The 20015-nt window shown below is 42.1% G+C and overlaps 1 protein-coding gene across 3 annotated transcripts in view; it reads right to left on the bottom strand.

Annotated features, from left to right (window-relative positions):
• CDK14 (cyclin dependent kinase 14) overlaps positions 1-12797 on the bottom strand; it is a 332761-nt gene extending 319964 nt beyond the window's left edge. Inside the window, exons 1-3 of one of the 3 annotated variants that reach the window (XM_084511412.1) lie at positions 12751-12797; positions 12375-12478; positions 6162-6193 (exon numbers count right to left, since the gene is read on the bottom strand). In XM_084511412.1, coding sequence (XP_084367538.1) covers positions 6162-6193; positions 12375-12456 — 114 coding nt within the window. In that variant the 5' untranslated portion in view covers positions 12457-12478; positions 12751-12797. Of the gene's footprint in view, positions 1-6161; positions 6194-12374 lie in introns of all 3 variants that reach the window. The other 2 variants (XM_084511413.1, XM_084511411.1) reach the window with 2 other exon arrangements.
• Positions 12798-20015: the final 7218 nt, after the last annotated feature.

Genomic DNA, 20015 nt, shown 5'->3' with positions numbered 1-20015 from the left:
TCATCCTCAGGCTCACCTGAAGCACATTTGTTAAATTATATTATCAGCATATGGCAACAACAATGAGAAAATCTGCAGGGCAAGCTGCTCTTCGAGCCCTCTCTCTCTAGAGAGCCACTGAACCAACACCAGGTCATCAGCAGTGTACACAAACAGTACTGAAGGTAAGAAGTTGAGCTATGAGAGGTAAGAACACAAACCCAACCAAATCACTTCCCAGGAAATCTCCTTTGTAAAGGAAAGGCCCTGGAGACATCATCCCCACCCATTCTCTCTCGCAAAGGTGGCAGACTGGAAAAATCTCTATCAACAACACAAAGACCTTGTTGTGAATCCAAGCATTACATAAACGAAGACAGGCCTCCTGCAGGAACCATCAGATTGTTGAGCTTTTACCTCCCTCTTCCCCCCAAAAAATTTTTGTCTATGTTATGTCCCAAGTGATAATTCAATCCTGGAAGTTACTGCTAGTGAATCTTCTGCCTGGAATTATATTTCCTCTCATTTACTTTGTGACGTATGTCTGAGCAGACATCTCTCAGGATGTTTCAATCAACTCTGTACATCTTTGGCAAACTAATGTGAACCACCAGACAAAGATTTCTGACCCAGCTCCCTAGTTATTATTTAGAAACTGCTTCGACACCTATACTTCCATTTGCTTTTCAGATTTATTTATAGTTGTTTCTTTTTCCTAGCACTTCTTTCCAAATCTCTTTTCCCTCAGCCTTCATTCACATATCGTAACTGTTATCCATATTATTACCTGCTTGCCTCTGCTCCGTGCAGATGTGAGCTGCCACCGGGAGTCATCATACACCCTATGCCAAACCTCAGCTCTCAGTGCTGATAACACCCTCCCTCCACCCTCCCCAAAGATCTGCAGGCTAATCTTAAACATTATGCACAAAACACTTCTTTTAACCGCTCCTCTAGAACTTTCCACTACACAAATCAGTTCAGTAGTCACCAGTCCACTGATTCTTAAGTGTGAACAGTCACCAAGAAGCAGACAACCAGGCCATGGCTGTAATGATTTTGCAGTACCTTGAGCAATAAAGAACTACCCCACCCAAGACAGAGGAATAACAAGCAGCTTTCCAGAATCCTTTGTATCACATGCTCTTCCCTATGGCTGTCACACACCAACCTCACACTTTTAAGTCTCCCAGGTGTGAAACTATTAATGCTTATTCCAAGATACCACAAAAAGTAACGTTAAGTCTCAAGAAGGCTAAATTTCTTTCTCCTCCACTTCTGTTGAAGACTCCCTGCTGCAGGAGGAGAAGGCAAAGGTATCATTCCATACCTATACTTTCCAATATCCACTGCTTTCTCAAGCTACTTACTATAAAGAAAACATTGAAAAAATGGCACAAATATTAGATATTGTATTATGTTACGTATTGTATTATGTGCTTCCTGCATTACTGCATTCATATTCCTCTTGTTTATTCTTTACAGACCTCTACTTTTTTTCCTACTTACTTTTCTACTTTTTTTTTTCCTGCTGTATCCTTCCTTTTAAATCTTTTAATTCAAAAAGTTCTCTACACAAGATTTCTGGTTCAAGCATAGATGTCTTTTAAACTAAGACTCTCAATGGCAACATCACACAGAAGGAATAGCCTTTTTGTTTTTGTTTTATTGAAAGAGAGGTTGCAAGAGCAAACGTATTGCAGAACCAAGAAGCAATTTGGCAAAACTCCTTCCCCTTTCACAGACTTCCACTTCAAAAACACAGAAGTTGTTCCATGAATGAAACAATTAAATAAATGAAGTTCAGTTTCCTCATGCCTGGAGACTACAAATGAAGTAAGGAGTGGAGGAGTATTAAGGATTTTACTGAGGTCCAAGTATTCATAACCCTTCCACATAGATTCTCTTATATTTACATGACCTTGCATTCCAGCCTTTCATTCAGAGGAGATTCTTATCTCTGTCCCTCAGCCAACTCACATGCTTTTTCGTCAAGTATCTGGAAGGCCACTGCTGGCCAACCTCAAAATTACTGGGAGGAGTCAGAAAGGATTATGTATGTGGCAGGCACAATCACCGTATTTCATAAGAAACCCTACAGTTACTTTTCTGATATGCTCTTGAAACTGAACAAAATATAGCTAAACAACAGCAATACAACTCAATACATAAAAAAATAATCCCATAAATGATTCTGAGATTTTAGATTATTTCACTTTGATTTCATTATGACGTTGATGTTAATTCAGCCAGTGTGCATACATATGACTAAAGGTCTTAAATTACAATTTAAGGGCTCAGAGAAACTGCTAACAAACAGAAGAACAAGAATGAACAGCTCAAGACTAACAATAATTTAGAAATAAATCATAAATGCAAGTAACTAAGCAAAGGAACAGGTTACGAGCGTTGTGATGGGCTTAGTCACAATATCAACACTGGGTGTCACTCCAACAAATATGCTGCAATTCAGCTACACGCAATTGGCCTCAATCACATTCAAGTGAAAAAGAAAGTAGTTGCACCTTTATAAGACACAGTGGCCAAATTCCACAGTTCTTTTTATACTAAAAGTTCACAAGCATCAAAATAATCCTGCAGAGTTGGAAGTTATTACTTGTAACAGAGAAAACTACTGGAACACACACAAACACACAAAAAAGGTTCACTCAAAGGCCAAACATTTGTTTATAGACGGCTCTTTACATGTAGCACTACACCTTGTAGGTGTTTACCTCATATCTTCCTATCCAGAGTAGATAATGAGGCAGCGCATTGCACATAATCCCATCTCAATGTTTTGCCTGAAAGAATGAAACAGATGCTTTCTGTACCAAAATCTGCACTCAGAGAGAAGGGAAGATCCTTGGATTTAGGTTAGGTTGCTCCAAGAAATAGGACAACTATCTTTTGCACTTGGCCTTCTTCAGAGAGCAGGTAACAGTATTTCAGAACACAAGAAGATGGAAAAACTCTGCTTACTTCCTGTTGTTCAAAGTAACCCTGAAAACAGGCAAGAACATGCCGCACACCCCACCCCCAAATAGTGATATTTCATTCTGCAAGAATATGATCCATAAACAACTGAAAACAATGAGAACTTCTCACTGACTTCAGTAGGTATTGGATCAAGCCTATGTTCCAGTTGTCAAAAGGTGATTAGTAAGCACTGGTATGATAAAAAGGAAAAGTCAAACTTTAAAGACAACATAAAAAGTGGCCTGTATCTCACTCATTTATTCACAGGAGTCTCTGGAAGATGCCATAAATTCTAATGAAGGCAAATAGGATATAAATGGATTTGAAGTTCCATATCAATTAAACCGTTTACACAGACTGAAGTAAAGGCTAGCAGCATATATATTCTTTTTTCTTATCATTTGAAATTTAATCAAAGCAACATAAAAGCAGGTACAAAAGAGTGACAAATCCTACACTACTCCTTTGTGCTACTGCTGTGCTCTAAGCTTATGGGCAGGACTAAATGCACTGAAAAGATCACTATAACACTTCAGGAACAACTAAAATTATATCCTGGCATGCATCTTACTCATAGGCTTTGTTGTTCTTGATGATTCTTTTGGTCCTAATTTGCTAGACAGATTAATTTCATAACGCACAGAAAGCAATTATGTGACACACTTACCTGCCATGTTTGATATCTCAATTCTTAGTAGTTTCTCTTCAAAATAAAGACTTCCTGCAGCGTTGTACATTTCTGAACTACTGCATGCAAGTGTAAAGTAGGTATAAAAAGATCCTCTAAACAAGCTCTTTTTTTCCTCCACATATCCCAAAGGATAAACAAGTAAGAGCCTGATGCAACACATAAAACATGCAGAATAATCTGACAACTGACTTACCAGCAAACCCAGACCTTGCAACTCTAGAAAGGTCTTCTTTATGCCATTTTCCCTCTCCCCTCAGAGATTTCAGGTCCCTTATAGTCTGCTTTTGCTACTGGTGCTTTGGTCACAGTTTGAATGGCTAAAACCATGAATTCTCCTTCTCCATTAAGATTGATTGGCCATACCATTTTTCATAATAAAGCCTAAAAAGTTGAGACAAAACACTACCAAAATAACTACTTCCTCTCTCCCCTTTTCATCTGATATTCCCATTTCGTGTCATCATAACTCTGTTCATAACTGCATTCCTGGCAATACCAATACTAGGTATACTAGCCAGAAGACTAGAATTCTTTCCTTTTATATCATGCCATGGTCTGAATAGTGTTTTTCAGGAGAGCCTTCTGAGACCAACAAATGTGCTCACTTCTCTGCTTGTTAAGTGCCCTCTCCCTTAGAAGTATGTAACTACAATCAAGTACACTACGGTCACTAAAGACTGTTTTATTTTCTGATTTGAAGGATGTTTGAAAAGAAAGGAATTAAGTGATACATGGTACAGTCCATTGGATTCGTACTTAAGGCTAGATGATTGCCAAGAACTGCTTCATTTAATTTGAAGAGATTAATGAGGACAATATAAAAACTATGCCCAGGTTTATTCTTTCCAATAAGTGTCACCTAAAACTACGGAACTGACTGATACTAACATCACACCAAACTCTTCCATACTTACAGGAGATGGAAGAAAATTCTTTTGTGCATTTTTCCCACTAGCATTCTCTTGCAACCACTGCAGTAAGTCACATGAACAATACATCTGATTCCATTAAAAACATATCTGACATTTTTTCCCCCACACACACACCCCTAAATTTAAATAGAAAGCACATTCAAGTTGTCTCCTGTTCAAACAGAAAGCCAAGTTTAAAAAAAAAAACAAAAACATATACAACCTGTAGATAAACAATCCTGTGGAAGGGGAAGAGACAGAAGAATTGCCATCTTTGTAAAGCAGCATTTTTAAATTTTTATAGATCCTTTCAAATTCTGTATCAAATATAATACAAGGTACTTATTGGGTAGGTTATAGCACAGATATAACACTGAAGCATTCAGAATAAAGAAAGCACTGAACAAAAATAGACCAGATTTGTGAAAGAAGGATTCAGAGCCTATCAACCACTTATCAAAACAGTCATAACTTTAAAAAGGCATCAAGTTCTAACAGTGCTGTAGCAGAACTGCAATAGTCAGGACCACTGACATACAAGGGTTTCGGACACGGTCCAACTCCAGGGTCTTCGCTCTAGACATAAGAGGGGCTGAGCTGTATTCAAACTCTGCAACATGCCAGAAAAGTTTAAAACATTTGTATTGCTATTAGTGAATTTCAGTATAAAATTTCAAGTGATCTGTTCAGAAAGAGATGAAGTCTGATTTGATCCAGAATCAAGGGCATTACATCACCATTTATTTCAGAATCTGGCGTTACTCACCAGCTATCTCACTGTAATCAGCCAAGATTTAAGCTTACTGCATCCAACAAGGAGGACATGGAATGGCCAGAAGTATAACATCAACGCTTGAAAATATTACTGTTTGTTTCCAGCTAAGGTGGTGGAGCGCAGTAGCAGTACAGGGCAAGCACTGACTTCAATACTGACAACTCATCACACTAAGACCTATAGTTCCTGCATAAACTCGTGTTGCAGGACAACTAACACTAACCTGAACCTCTCAAAGCCTGTCATAAATAAATCGAGCACAAATTGTGTGCAGCATATTTTAAAAATTAACACGTATCATATTGCAGATAGGACAGACCTCAAACACAACTGCAGTGAATAATCAAGTATCAGTTTTACCACTACAGCTAGCTGTTGGTTGTGTGTGTGTGTGTTTCAATTTCACAAGTAGCACCTATTTCAATTGAGATATTCAATATGAAGACAGTGCAGCAGCACTTTATATGGCATTCTCTCAAGAATTACATTTTTATGTTGTCTGCATACCTACAAGAACTCCTGTACATAAAGTCCTATAAAGTATTTGCTTGGCATGCACCATTTCTCTGTATGTAACTTTTTTTACATGAACACTATTCATATGACTTTTCAGTTTTATTATATTCAAGGAAACAAGCATTCCATTCAGAGCCCTCAACCAACAAATTCATCTGGTAGTTATTTGGGAAATGAAAACATGTTCAAGCAATATGCATGTATTAACACATATGCATGTAGTAACACTACTGTCTGTGGGTCTCCAAGCACTAGTGAGAAATAATAAGGCAGATTTGGACTATGTGAGGTACACAGATATTTAACCTACCTCATCAAAGCTGCTATCTTCTTTCTTCAAGGCTTTAAAAATAAAAGGAAAAAAAAGAAATAGTTATCTGTACTGCATTTCAATGAGCACAAAACAACTAACTCCAGGAAAGAGAAAAACAGAGCAACATTTTCCTGTCATACTATGAAAGAACATGCTGGCGTGAATAACAATTTTATACTCAAAATATGAAACTAAATGGAATGTAGGACTGCACAGCATGTTTCCAAGAAACTAAATTTACATATTTATGAAAAATATTATCCTTCCAGGTTATGGAAAGTAAAAGTCCACAAGTTTCTTTAATTCTTACTGAGCATTTTATGGAGAGCCTGACTGAACTTCATAAAGCAAAAGCATAATAAACACCTAAACGCCTATTCAGCTTGTCAAGTACTAAATCTTTATATTGAAGTATGAATTGTAGCAGGCTTTTGGTGTTTTTCTTTAAACCACATGACTTGCATCACAACAGATGATATTTCTGTCTTTCTTACACTATTAACTAGCACAAAATCAACAAAAAAGGAAGCATGAAAACCATACCAAAATCACATGAACTGGTGAAGCGAGACAGACATGAATAGTTCTAAAGATGTAGCAAGCATTAATCTGATGAAACTTTTTCTTTTCCTTCAGCATACTGGATATCTTTACTGAAGCGAGAACACAATTTAACTTCTCCAAATCTCCACTGGAACCATATCACTCAGACGGCAGAAGACCTTTCTTTGCTCTGCACACCACAGGGATTGGGCACTGCACCCTTAAATTGCTCTTCGTTGACTTTTCTTGAAGAGTTAAAATACGACAAACCACTGAGCTGATGATTGCACTACTTCTTTTCCATTTATTAATGAATGTCTGCAACTCGACAGAGGTAACCTGAATGACCATAGACCCAGACAGCTCCTAACCATGTAAGCAATATAAAGTTTCTTACACCTAAATTTCACTGATTCCAGCAGTGCCCAGCACCTTTAAGGATCTAGACTTCGGTAGTTTTCCTTTTTCAGGTGCTCCTTCTCCCTTCAAATCACTTGAGTTTCTAATCCACTATCTCTTCCAAACCCTGTCTTCAGAAACAAAAGCTTAAAATAAAATAAAACCCCCAAACCGTAGCAGCTGTACCACAGGGATAACTGAGGCAGGTGAGCTCTGCATTGTCACAGGACAGCACTGCAGGAAAGTGTTGCAGCTCTGCAACCTCTGCCCCAGGCAGCAAGCTACAAATCACAGTTTTCCTTGCACAGGAAAGCACAGATGTTCCAGCCTTTGTTTGCTTTCATATTGGCATTTCTTTGGGACATGACAAATGTATTCCTCCATCTCTGAAAAAAACTCTGAAAATTACTGTTTTACAATTACTCATCTAGATTCCAGATTTCATGTTCAGAAACAAAAAATCTTAAAAAAAAAAAAAAAAAAAAAAAAATTTTGCTGAGAAGATTGAGGTGCACACACTGTATATTTCTATCATGAAATGCATTTTTACAGTCTTAAAGGCCTGACAAAACATCTTCAGATTGTCAGTCCCAAGTACCCAAAAATTATATGAGTTGGGACATAAAGAAAAGAGGAAAAAAAAAAAAAAACATGAACCAGTTTTTAAGAACACATTTTTAATCTTTTTATTTACTTCTCAGGTCACAAGGACATACAAGCTATAAATATGGAATATGATACACCTGGGTCATGCTGACAAGCTTTTGTCCCTCACGAAAACTCCTGATTTTCACAAGGCCAAAACATTCCAGGAATAACCAAACAACAGATAACCAACATAATTCACAACATAACAGAACAAGAAATGGGAATCTGTGATCCACTGCATATTTCTGGCTTGTCTGTACTTTCACTTCTAACTTTGACTAAAACAGCTTTTCTAAATGAACCTTCAAAAATAAGAAAATGAGAGTCCTAGCCCCTCATTTAATCAGATTCTGCTTAACAGCACAATTATTAAATTCACATAGCATCTTAAAAAAAAAAAAAAAAATCAAGCCAGCATATTTTACACTCCTAACAACTAATGACATTATGAGCATGTTTTCTCATTAATGCAATCCTTTTTTGTAAGTTAGGTCAGAGGTTGGACTCGATGATCTTGAGGTCTCTTCCAACCTAGAAATTCTGTGATTCTGTGATTCTGTGAAAAGCCTCTCAATTAAAAAAAATAAACTGTTTAGAAATGCACTTCTCATTATCTCAGGTATGCCAGCTATGCAAGTGTACATTAGGGGAGATTAGTGGAGATAACCTTTGTATCAGTGAGGAGCTAGTAACAGCACATAGATGCTCAGAGCTGCCACAGAATACTTTTAGTGCACTGTGAACAACCTTCAGCAATGCTTCCTTTTTCTCAACCCTGGTGTTAGTTTTTGACTAAACAGATTGCATAAGAAAAAAAAAAAATAACAACAAAACAAACAAACAAAAAGGTTAAATGCCATGAACTGAAAAAATCTCAAAATATGATTTTGGTACTATATTAACTTCTACAAATGCATAGCTACGAACTCTTTACATAACTAGCTACAAGATGATGATAATTTTATAAAATTACTCATTATTGATTTTCATTCCATAATTATCAAAGAGTAAAACTAAGAACCAAACCTAATAAAGGTTTAAATGCTAAAAGAAACAGGGAGTCAAATGAATCTCAGAAAGTTGGTTGACGTTTAGTATAATATGTTTGTGTACACGTACAACAGTGTGTAAGCAAGGAAAGTAGAATTTATAAAGTAATTTGGCTGTTTGTGTTAGGGAAACGTATCAATAAAAAGAATTCTGTACATTTTTGGATTCTTAGCACTGCAAGTTCTTCATGACGTGCTGAATTTTAAGAGATAACTCCTTGTAACACCAGAAAACTTCTGCCAGCAGAAATGGTGCATTAGCTACAAAGAAGGTTAATTCTTCTGGAACTGTCAGCATGTAATTTCTGCAATAAAAGGCCATCCTGTCTATTTTAGAATATAGACTTCAGTTTAGCACCACAGGCCACATGCATTTTTTCCAACACACCACGGTGTCATATTGTGCTTTACCAGACTTGCAAATAGGACTGACAAGGCAATTGTCTAACTTTGAGCCTTGGGATGAAGGCTCAAAGGTAGACAATTTCACACATCACATTTTTTTAGCTCATAAACAGCAAAATGAACAGTCTTCATGCTAGGAACTCTGACAGCTATGGTCTGGATCAGTCAGCCTGCGTCATTGTGCAGGATGAGGATATACAATACAGACAAATTCATGACCCTCTGCCAGTTTCTGGATGCAGTGACTGAACTGTATCAGATCACAGTTAGGAAAACGGGCCAAGTCTGCTTGAGGCTACAGTTGGTACAAAATAATGGCTCCTTTCTGTGCCCCAGGGATAACTAAGCTGGTTTTAAATCTGCCTCCTCTTTTATCTAGAGATGCTGGGGGAAATACCCAGAACATCCATACCACATTTCATTTTTTTCTTCTTTTGGGAAATAGCTTCAAACGTTACTTAACTTACATACCATTGCACACTGGGAAAAGAAAAAAAAAAAAAATCAAGTTTTGAATTCCTTGCTGATACAGCCTCTCAAATAGAGTACTTTGAGTACTTTCTGGGGAGAAAGTGGTCTTGAAAGTAGTTCAGTGAGTATTAACTTACAAGCCCTTGCAAAAACACACTGCAAATGACATCTTGGATGCATTTCCACTCCTCTTATCAAAGAAGCTAACAGTAACATCAGGATCAAAATTAAGGGGTCTTATAGCAGTAGAGGAATTGTATTTGGCAGTTCAGATACTGCTAACACTGGGGGATGCCTGGTGCTGCTGCACTAGGGGAAGGTCCAGCTCACAATTTGACTTGAATACCATGTTACTCTGGTATCACTTACGTGACTGTGTTCATAATGCTATTGTGTACTTGAACCTATGAAAAGATATCAACTGCAGCAGAAAGGGAAAAGTTTAAAGATCATCATAGATTCAAAATTGATTGTAACTGAACAGAAGACTGACAAGACTCAAGATTAAACACAGTAACTTGCTGATCTCACCAGGGAACACCTTATTGCCAAAAAGAGGTGTAAAATCAGAGCAACAAAAAGCCAGAAGACCTTTCCTAATGAGGCTTTGGTTTTCTCTCCTTCATTTCAAAACACAAGTGGAGCATGTGTTTTACCTGAGCATTTTCTGATACGCAAGTTAAGAGTGTTTTAAACAAAGTCTGGCTTTGCTTGGGCTTATCTGTGGCTGTGGGTATCAGGGAGTGGACTAGGTCCAAACCTCACACTGATAAATTAGAGTTTTTGCTCACAATGCAATCCCTGGTGTGATGGCCCAGCTATTAGAGCATCTGAGGATGGAGCAGTCATGCTGGTAGCAGCTGAGTTTAATGACAAAACAGCCACAACAAACAAACAAGGCAGCCTCCCCTGCTCCTGTGCTGCACAAAGAGCCAGGGTAAAGGAAAGATGTAACAGCATGTGTACCTCCAGCAGGCCAAAGCTCCCAAGGAAACTAAAATGTTTCATTTGTAAAAATGACAAGAGAGACAATGACCCAACAAAGCCACTAAAATGTGCAGAAACTAACACACAGAGAGGTTTTGATGCTAAGAAGGCATTAAGGGGACTGTCACTGCTATGATAAAGTAGCACTCAAAATCCTTCCTTTGTTAATGACTTCCCCTGGCTAAAACCTGCCCACAGCCCTGTACAGGAGTGTCTGTGTGTGCGTACAGGCACACGAGCATGTGAGAGACCAAACACCTGACTCCTCTCTTTTAAATCAAACTTGCAAAATGTGTTTAAATGACATAAGATTGATTAGAGGTGAAAGCTATTTTCATATGGGCACAGAGAGATACGGAACTGCAACTTAATATTCACTTCAGAATTGAAACTTGACATTTACCCTTGAAATTCTTTTTTACAAACATGAACTTTCAGTCATTACCATCTTTCAATCAGACAGAAAAAGACAGATAGCTGATTTCAAATGCTCCTCTACACTCCAGGTGTGCAGTCCCTAAAAGCAAGAGGCTGAGCAGCACACACACAACACGTGCCCAGCTGCAGTGCCCACATACTTTAACGAGCCTCCTCGATGAGGCTGGTGAGGGAGGACTGAATGCCACAGCTCTGGGCACATCCTTCTCTCTCTCTGGGACAACGCAGCTCTGAAAGTAGAGCCATGCCCGACAGACTGACCGACTGCAAGGGAAGGTGCCCTGATGGGACAGCCAAGGGGTGAGGGCTGCAGACAGCCCCTCTTCTGGTGGGACTACAAGGACAGCGGCTGCTGCATCCCCTCATCTGTTTTGGTCCCTGCCCTGCCTCCCAGCACAGCTCTCCCGCTACCTCAGCCCACAGCCCCCTCACACCTCACCCAGGTTACCCTCTCTCCCTGCCCAGCTGCACGGTGATGCTGGCGGCCGGTGTTAACGCTTTGAATGCTGAATGAAGCCCAGCATCATGCTGGGAACGAAGAGAAACACCGGCCCAAGCCCACCAGAGCAACTCTTTGGCATTGTTCTCAGGAACAGACCCTGGAGCAAAACGACCTGCTGTCAAAGCCAAGCGTGAGGCGGTGACACTAGGAGGTACCACGCTCGGCAGCGGCGCTCAGATAACGCTACCTCACGATGCTTTGCGCCGGCAAAAGCACGACGAGGTTCAGCACCAGCCGACAGACAGACTTCTTTTGTCTGGCCTCCCAAATCCCTGCTCCAGCATTATCTGCCTCAGCATCTCATGCCTCAACTTAAAAGAATGCGCAGCCTGAACCAAAAATAAATGACCAGACCTGCAACAACACCACAAAAACAACTCCCTTTCCCACGTTTTTTCTCAAGGTTTCCCTTTGGCAACGGAGCCTACCCTCTGCCGGGCCAACTCAGCTCCAGCTCCACACTGCCCAGGGACCGTCCGGTGTTCCCCGGGCCTTACTTGTAGGAAACATTTCCTGGGGGGGCTGTGACAGCCCTAAAGGCCCCCACTCCACACGGAGCCCCCCGGAGGCGGAGTGGTGTGCACGGGGGAGCCCCTCAGCACCGTGGGCACCCCAGTACCTCCCCCAACACCCCAACATCACCCCACCACCATCACCACCCCATCACCCCATCCTCCCACCACCACCCCACACCCATCCCACCACCACCACCACCACCACCCGTTCCCCCGCCCGGCCCCGGTCCCTCTCCCCCCTCCGGGCCCTCACCTATGCGGCTGAAGCTCTCCGACAAAGTTCTCCGCAACTTTTTCATCCTGCCGAGCTTCTCGGCGGACTGCGAGCCGATCATGGCACGCACGGCGGGCACCCCCCTCCTCGCCAACCCCCGTCCCGGCTCCGGCACAGCCGGCACGACCCCTGCCCACTCTCCCCCCGGGAGCCCCCTAGCCCGGGGAGCTCTCTACCCGGTCCCGGTCCCCCCGGGGACGGAGCCCTAGGGAGCAGCAGCAGCGGCCGCGGGGCTCATAGCGCGGTGCCGGCCCCGCTCCCCGGGCTGCCCCGGCACGGCCCGAGGGGGGAGCCGGGGGCAGGCGGAGTGAGCGGAGGGGAGCGGGGAGCGGGGAGTGCGGCCGGGTGCGGGCACGGAGGGAGGCAGCAGGGAGGGAGGGGTGCGCCGGGAGAGAAAGGAGGAGGAGGAGGAGGTGGAGGAGGAGGAGGAGGAGGAGGAGGAGGAGAAAGGCGGAGCCTGGCGGGGCAGGGGCGCCCCGCTCCGGGGCCGGGAGGAGGCGGCCGAGCCGGGCTGCAGCCAGCCCCGCCGGGATGAGCCGGGCTGCGGGGCGGTGTCCTCGGGCCGGGCTGGCCGGGAGGGGAAGCGGGAGCTGAAAGGGGAGAGACGGGGAGACAGCGGGCCGGCCCCGGGCCCCGTCCATCCCTCCCTCCATCCCCAACCCTCCCTCTATCCATCCATCCGATCCCTCCATCCATCCCCATCCCTCCCTCCCTCCTTCCGTCTATCCATCCATCTCCATCCATCCCTCCATCCATCCCCATCCCCATCCATCACTCCCTCCCTCCACCAACAGCCCCGAGGCTCTGGCCCGAGGCATCACCCTGAGCCACTGCAGCAGGGGGACAAGGGTGCCTTGCCCCCCCAGGATGCACCCCAGCTCTCAAGTGGAAAGCTGGGCTTCTTCCCACGTGCGCCCCAAAACACAGCTGGCCAACACGCCTGCATATGCGTTAGCCTGCAGCTTAATGAGCGTTGAGAGCGTTTGATCTTGTTAACTCCACTGAACCAACGTTGCTGAAAAATAAATCAGTTTAACCCATCAAGATGGATGGCCGTGTCTAGTCCAAAACAGAAAGAAGGTACTTCTGGAGAACACCACAGGCTAGGTAACACGTTTTAAACCTAGGTTTACCTGTTTCAAATTGTATTTTGATGCGTGTTATCTGGTTAAAATGAACTTGGGTTTTAATGAGGCTAGCTAACGCAATTTACTGGGATTAGACGCTGCCCAAGCTAAGAGCTGTTAACTCAATTTTAAAAGCACATTTGTCTAGACAAGTGTTTAGGTGAGTTGGGTTCAAGCCATCTGCAATTCTGAGCTCTTTGGGATCGGACTTGTCTATTTCAATGCAGCAGGGATGGCAAATATGGAGCCTCTCGAGGTGGAAATCTGCTCTCCGCTTATGTGTGTGGCTCTTGTGAGGTACCAGATTATGGGAATTGTCCTGCTATATAGCAGTACAGTAACACTGGCAAAATGTCCTGTGCGCAACCCCTGAATGTACAGCCTGTTTGATAAAAAAGCTTTCAGGGGTGTGAATCCTAATGACCATGGTAGCGTCTTTGAAATAGGAGCTAAAATGCCACATTAATGTCAGATATGTCATATTACGGAAAGCACTGGAGACAGGGTGGAAACTGAAACCTTACAGATGGGCACAGGAAAAAAAAATAAATAAATAAAAGAAGAAGAAACAGACAAGGAGGCTGGAAGAAGAAAAAAAGGAGGACACAAGCACTTCAGCATATTTTACTCAGTTCAAAAAAATGACATTTAAGTCCTTAATAATAGTTAAATGGTTTGATCTTTGTTTACATCTGATGCTAATATTTGTGAATGCTCCTACTCCAAGTGAAGAGGAAAATGCCATCAACATTAATAATATTTTCTGGTCCAGAAGCAAAAGCTGAGCATTTGAGCCCTTTTCACTTTCTGTGCATACCATTCACGCCAGGCAGCCTTGCTGCCTGGCTGAGACTTGTACGAACACTGCCGTAATTCAGTCTGTGGCTTTCTCTTGGCACTTAGGGATATAGTTTCTGAGGAACCTGTAATTAACCATGCTTAACTGATGCTGTCTTACTAATGTAAACCAATGTTTCTAGCACCTAGAGAATTTGGAACAACATTCCCATTTTTGCCCCTATTTTCTAGGTAAACTCTAACTTTATCAGGCGTGGAGGACAAGCCTCTGCCAGATGACTGCAGTGTGTTCTGCTTTCTGTGACGGTACAGGCAACTCCAAATTTTTGACAAGTGTCTGGCTTTGCAGCTGCTTGGGAGCAATCTACAGGCACATGTCAGGCTCTTTTAAATCAAGGAAAATTTTGCCTAAATTAGACGGCAGTGTGGTGCCAGTGAGAGAAACACATCCCTTGTCTCCTGAAAATTGAACAATCTCAGTCTGCAGAGATGTTACACAGACATGCTTCACCAGAGGAAGGAAGAGGTTGAAGCTGTGCAGAAACCTTCAAACTGCGTGTTGCAGGTTTTGTTATTCTTCCCTGTGTGGTTTTCTCTTGACAGAAACATGTATGTTAAAGTCCTTCTTTGTTCTCTCCCCCACCCAACCCTTTTCTGTTTCCAGGGGCATGAGCGTTGAAAACTCATTGAATTCAGGAATGTGAAATCACTTTTGTAGCTTTGATCAAGTTCATAAGTTGGTGGTTATTTTTCTTCTTCTGTATTTCCACCACCCATCTCAGGAAACCAGTAAGGCAGAAATACACAATTTGCAAACCACAGAGATAGCAGCTATTATAATGATGACATTTTGCTTCCTTGTAGGGGCAAGCTTTTGGCTCTGCTTTTTATGTTTTAGTCTTGCAATTTGTGGCATAAGAAAATTAACATGAACAAAATGCTAAAGAATATTGCTGTTTGCTGCCTTCTTCCACAAGCATCTTACAGAGTTAAAGCTCGTTTGCATTTAATGGGACAGCTGCATTATAAAAAGCCAGGCACTTTATTTAAAACATCCTTTTTCACATCAACTCCCCAAAGATACACCCTACATAAAAAGCAGCTTGCAGTTACTTTATGACTCCTGCATCTCCTTGCCTGGCTTTGGTAAGAATTCATTACAAATCTTGACCTCTGCCACAGCCACTGAGTCAAGCTGAATCAGTCTGCAAATGTAAGGATTATCGAGTCCAATAAAAATATTTGCCAAGATATCAATTGCAAGTTGGACAACAGGAAACATTTGCCTCCATGCATCACACAGACCAGTGAGCCTAATCATGTAAATGTTTTGCACTGAGGTACGGGGTTGGGTTTGTTATTTCTGGAGGAGAGGAGACAGCAGGGTTGGCAGTTGTTTATTATTGTGTAAACTGACATATTGTTTAAAGCTGTAAACAGTGCAGTAATGGGCCTGGAGCACTCGGTATGGCAGAAATCTCCTTTCTGTAGATAGAACGGCCACAGTTGCCCTGTTTGTTGCTTGCAGGGTAAGATGAGATAACAAAAACCAAATCTGTGATGTGTGACACAGGTGGTGGCTCACAGAGTAATACAGAGTTGTGCATTTTCCAGATCTCAGGGCGTTCTCTTTTTGGATTCACACAGTAACTTCATGTGGTCTGAGCTCTCCCATCACCCCCAACCCCCAGCATTTTTCCTTAGGGACACCACAAAGGCTGCATGCTTGAGTTACATTCCTGCTCTATTTGAACTCATGTGAGGCCAAGGTTTTGAATTTCCAAAACCCTAAGAGCACATAGCCAGGGTTTTGTGTGTGTGTGGAAGAGGCAGCTAATGCCATGGCTTTGGGGTGCTGGGCAAGCCAGCCCTCACCTCAAGTGTCTTCCCTCCCTCAGGAGTGAAATAGAGAGCAAGGTTTTCAGCTGTAATTCCTGCGGGAGGGCACAGCCCCATCAGGCCTTCACTGCCAATGTAAAGCAGATCTTCATAAATCTCCCCAGCTGAAGACATCCTCCATTAGCCCAGTCTGCTCACCTTGAAAAGCTCTCTCCCTGCCGCGCGGCCTGTGGGACTGAGTGCTCAGAGCTGGGTTACTTGTTAACACAGCAATTCCTTAGTGACCCTCTTTTGATGAAGATGGATGTAAAGTCACAAAACACCCCTCCACTCTCTTCCCCCCACCCCTGCAATCTCACTTTCACTTGTCCTCTAGTAATACTCAATCCATGATGACTGTTATCCAAAGAGAAAGGCAGGCTCTGCTAACACAAACGGTGTCATATCCTTAGGGATGTGACCTTTAAGCTCTGCTAGCAAAATGCATTAGCGAAAAAAATTAAACTTCAGCAGTAACGGAAGAACAGTACCTGTGTAATCTGTGTCCACATCATAAGCTGTTCCCCCAAAAGCTCTCAGAGTTGACATGTCGTGTTTTGCCTTTTTGGTGATTGTTATTAAATCCCATTTTTTTATGAACCTGTGGAAATTTACTTTGTTTGTATTTGGTGCCTTCCTGAAGATAAATTGGGAGCAAACAGGCTCAGATGTTACATCTCAGGCCTGACTGCTGCTGTCAGACCCCACTCCCTGGGTTAGGAAGTGATAAGTTACAGCTCACGTAGCTCCAAAGACACAGTGTAAAGGGTTTGGTTTTCCTTGCACCTGATGGTTGGCTGCTGGTTAGGAATGACCCTTTGAACCACCCGTGATTTACCTCTCAAGTACCCTCTAGTGGTCAGTTTATTTCATGTACTGATATGTGGGGTCACTTTCTATTTTCTTCTTACCTTACACTCACCTTAGTGGTGAAATGGCTGTAGGTGTAACACAGCATCTTCAGCTTTGATGCTTACAGTTCCTGTACCTGCTAGGCAACTCCCTCCTGGCATAAGCAAGTACACTTTAATTCATTGGAAAGTGTGAGCTTTTTCTAGTTTGCCTAAGGCAGAGTGTTGTAGGTTAACCCCAGTAGGCAGCCAAGCACCACACAGCTGCTCATCCTCTTCACCACCACCACCTGCAGTGGGAAAAGGAAGAGCAAAAGCAAGACAAGTCCTGAGTCCAGACAAAATAGTTTTATATGCAAAGAAGAAGTGGAAAATGAAAGAAGGAAGGAAGGAAGGAAGGAAGGAAGGAAGGAAGGAAGGAAGGAAGGAAGGAAGGAAGGAAGGAAGGAAGGAAGGAAGGAAGGAAGGAAGGAAGGAAGGAAGGAAGGAAGGAAGGAAGGAAGGAAGGAAGGAAGGAAGGATATAGCAGGTGATGTAAGGACAATCACTCGCTACTTCCCACAGGTAGACTGATACCCAGCCAATTCCCAATCAAAATGTGTCTCATCCCAACCTTTTGCCCAACCACAATCTATTCACTGGCAGGGGGAGGAGGGGAGTCAGAAACAGAGAAGGCCTTGACACTGTGCAATCACTGCTCAGCAATAGCTAAAACATTGGTGTGCTATCAGTGTTATTTTGGTCACAGATCTAAATTACTGCACCATAGGAGCTGCTGGGAAGAAGATTAACCCCATCCCAACCAGTCCCAGTACACACAGATGGAGGGAAATCACACTGGGGATGTAGAGTAGAGAGGAAAAAATCATGAATGACTATGCATCACAAACCTACATGCTTCACACTAATAAAGAAATGTAAGTACCAAATACAAACATAAAGCTTTTACAATTCAAGCTGCTGTAAAAATTGTGCAATCTCAGAGATAGTGCTAAGCAGGCATGTGTACAGTAGATATGCAGAGATTTGTATGCTGAGATGCTTTTCAGTTTAAGTTCACCTGGCTACCTAGCAACATAGCATTAAAGCTGAATGTTGTTCCTGTGAAATAAGCAGAACAAAACTTTTAATGAGCTCATTTTCTTGTGACATCTTGATAAAGGTCTTTCTTTCTAGAAAATGGGATTTCAAATGTAATGGCCTCAGCCATTGTGAGATCAGATCCCAAAGCTTTGAAGTCACTGAAGTGTTCAACAAACACTTTCATAATGAAGATGATGCAAAATGAAACAGCAGGAGGACTGAGGATGATCCGTTTAGATGCACTCAAAAAGCATGTGTGAATCATGTCATTTTATCGCAAATATTGGGTGAAGGGTGTTTACTGTAACATCACTACTTTTCATTGCAGCAAAGTCCCTGGCTATCAGAGCTATAGCTCTGTTTGTACAACTTGAAGATCATGCCTGTATGCATACAAAACCCAGGTGACTGGCTGGGAAAATAGAATACACAGGCAGAGAACATTTCTCATGGGCAAGGATCTGCTCATACGTAATCCCTGTTTTTGAGAAGGCACACAAACCTAATTGATCCTGGATGTGAATATTTAAGCATTACATGTGAAATTAGAAACACATATATCTCCTGATAACTTGGACAAACAAGTTTAAAAGGTAAACCCTACTTTATTTATAAGATCTATTCAACTTCTTGTTGGTTTGCTTTTGTATTTTTCCCCGTTTCTGATATATTTTAGTCATTTGCAATGGCTATCATTTAGACCAGATGTGCTAAAGAAGCAGCATATTGGATAGAGTCTGTTTATTCAATGATCTCTGCCTTTTTGGACTGCTCAGATCTTTAGGAGAGACCATAATGGGAATATCAACTCCCCTTGGGGAGATAACCTCCTACCCAGCCCCCCTCCCCAATAATGCAAAACATTTGCAAGGGTTATACATGAAAGGCTGCTGTGTCAAATGGAAATCTGCCTTCTTAACATTAAAATGTAGGTGGATTTCAGGCATGTATTCAAACATCATTTGTTCTTTCCTCAGGTTTGCTGCTTACACTCAGCCCTATCCCAAAATCAGCACCTTAACCACTGAAAAACAGTTCAGCCCACATGCCACTCTCTTCTCAGGAAAGGTTTTGGAAACTATCTCACAGTTTTATTTAGTTCCTATCACTGTGGTAACAAAGCAGCGCACACCATTAAGTACTGAGTACAAAATAAGTGCTGTCCTTCACTGCTAGCTTGCACTGTATTTTGGTCTTCGTAGAGGCAGCACAAAGCAGTGCTCCAAGATCTCTCAGCCCCAGTCTTTCTTACATTGCAGCAGCAGTTTGAGGCTCCTGTTGCTGTTTAGTGACCTTTGTGGACTAAGTGATGTCCATGCAAGTAATGCAGATACGGACTGTGTCGCAAAAACACTGCAGTTGAAATTTACAATGGAAGGCAGCCAGTAGATGTGATAGATGGAGAATGGTAGTACACATCATCTGCAAAATGAGTCAGAAGCACAAGGCACAGCAAATTGGCCACTATGGAATATATTTCCCAGTAAAAAATGAGGTTTGAGAAAGATTAAAGAGAGGCTTTGTGCCTGTTTTTTAAAAGACCTACTTCCAGGATTTAGAGATAGCATAAAGACATTCTAAGGAAAATTCAACTGAAGAGGAGCTGGCGACACTAATTAGAGGTAGGGGTTAGTGCAAGAAGAGAATTACATGGAATTAAGTAATAAAAAGTTTTAGAAGGGAAAAAAAAAAAAAAAAAAGAAAAAAAAAAGAAAAAAAAAAAAAAGAGGGTGTGTGTAATGAAGCAAGAGATGGAGAGACAGCAGAAAGAAACAAAAGATGGAAGATATACTCTGGACCATAAGCTGGAAATATGGTCTTTAAAACAGGTTTTGGGAGCCTTATAAAGAACCCTTGTCAAAAGTGAAGAGTAGGAACTTGTG

Source organism: Aythya ferina, assembly GCF_964211825.1.
Source record: "Aythya ferina genome assembly, chromosome: 2".
Taxonomy (NCBI): Eukaryota; Metazoa; Chordata; class Aves; order Anseriformes; family Anatidae; genus Aythya; species Aythya ferina.
Note: the sequence above shows the minus strand (reverse complement) of the source record. Positions and strands in the feature narration are given on the sequence as shown.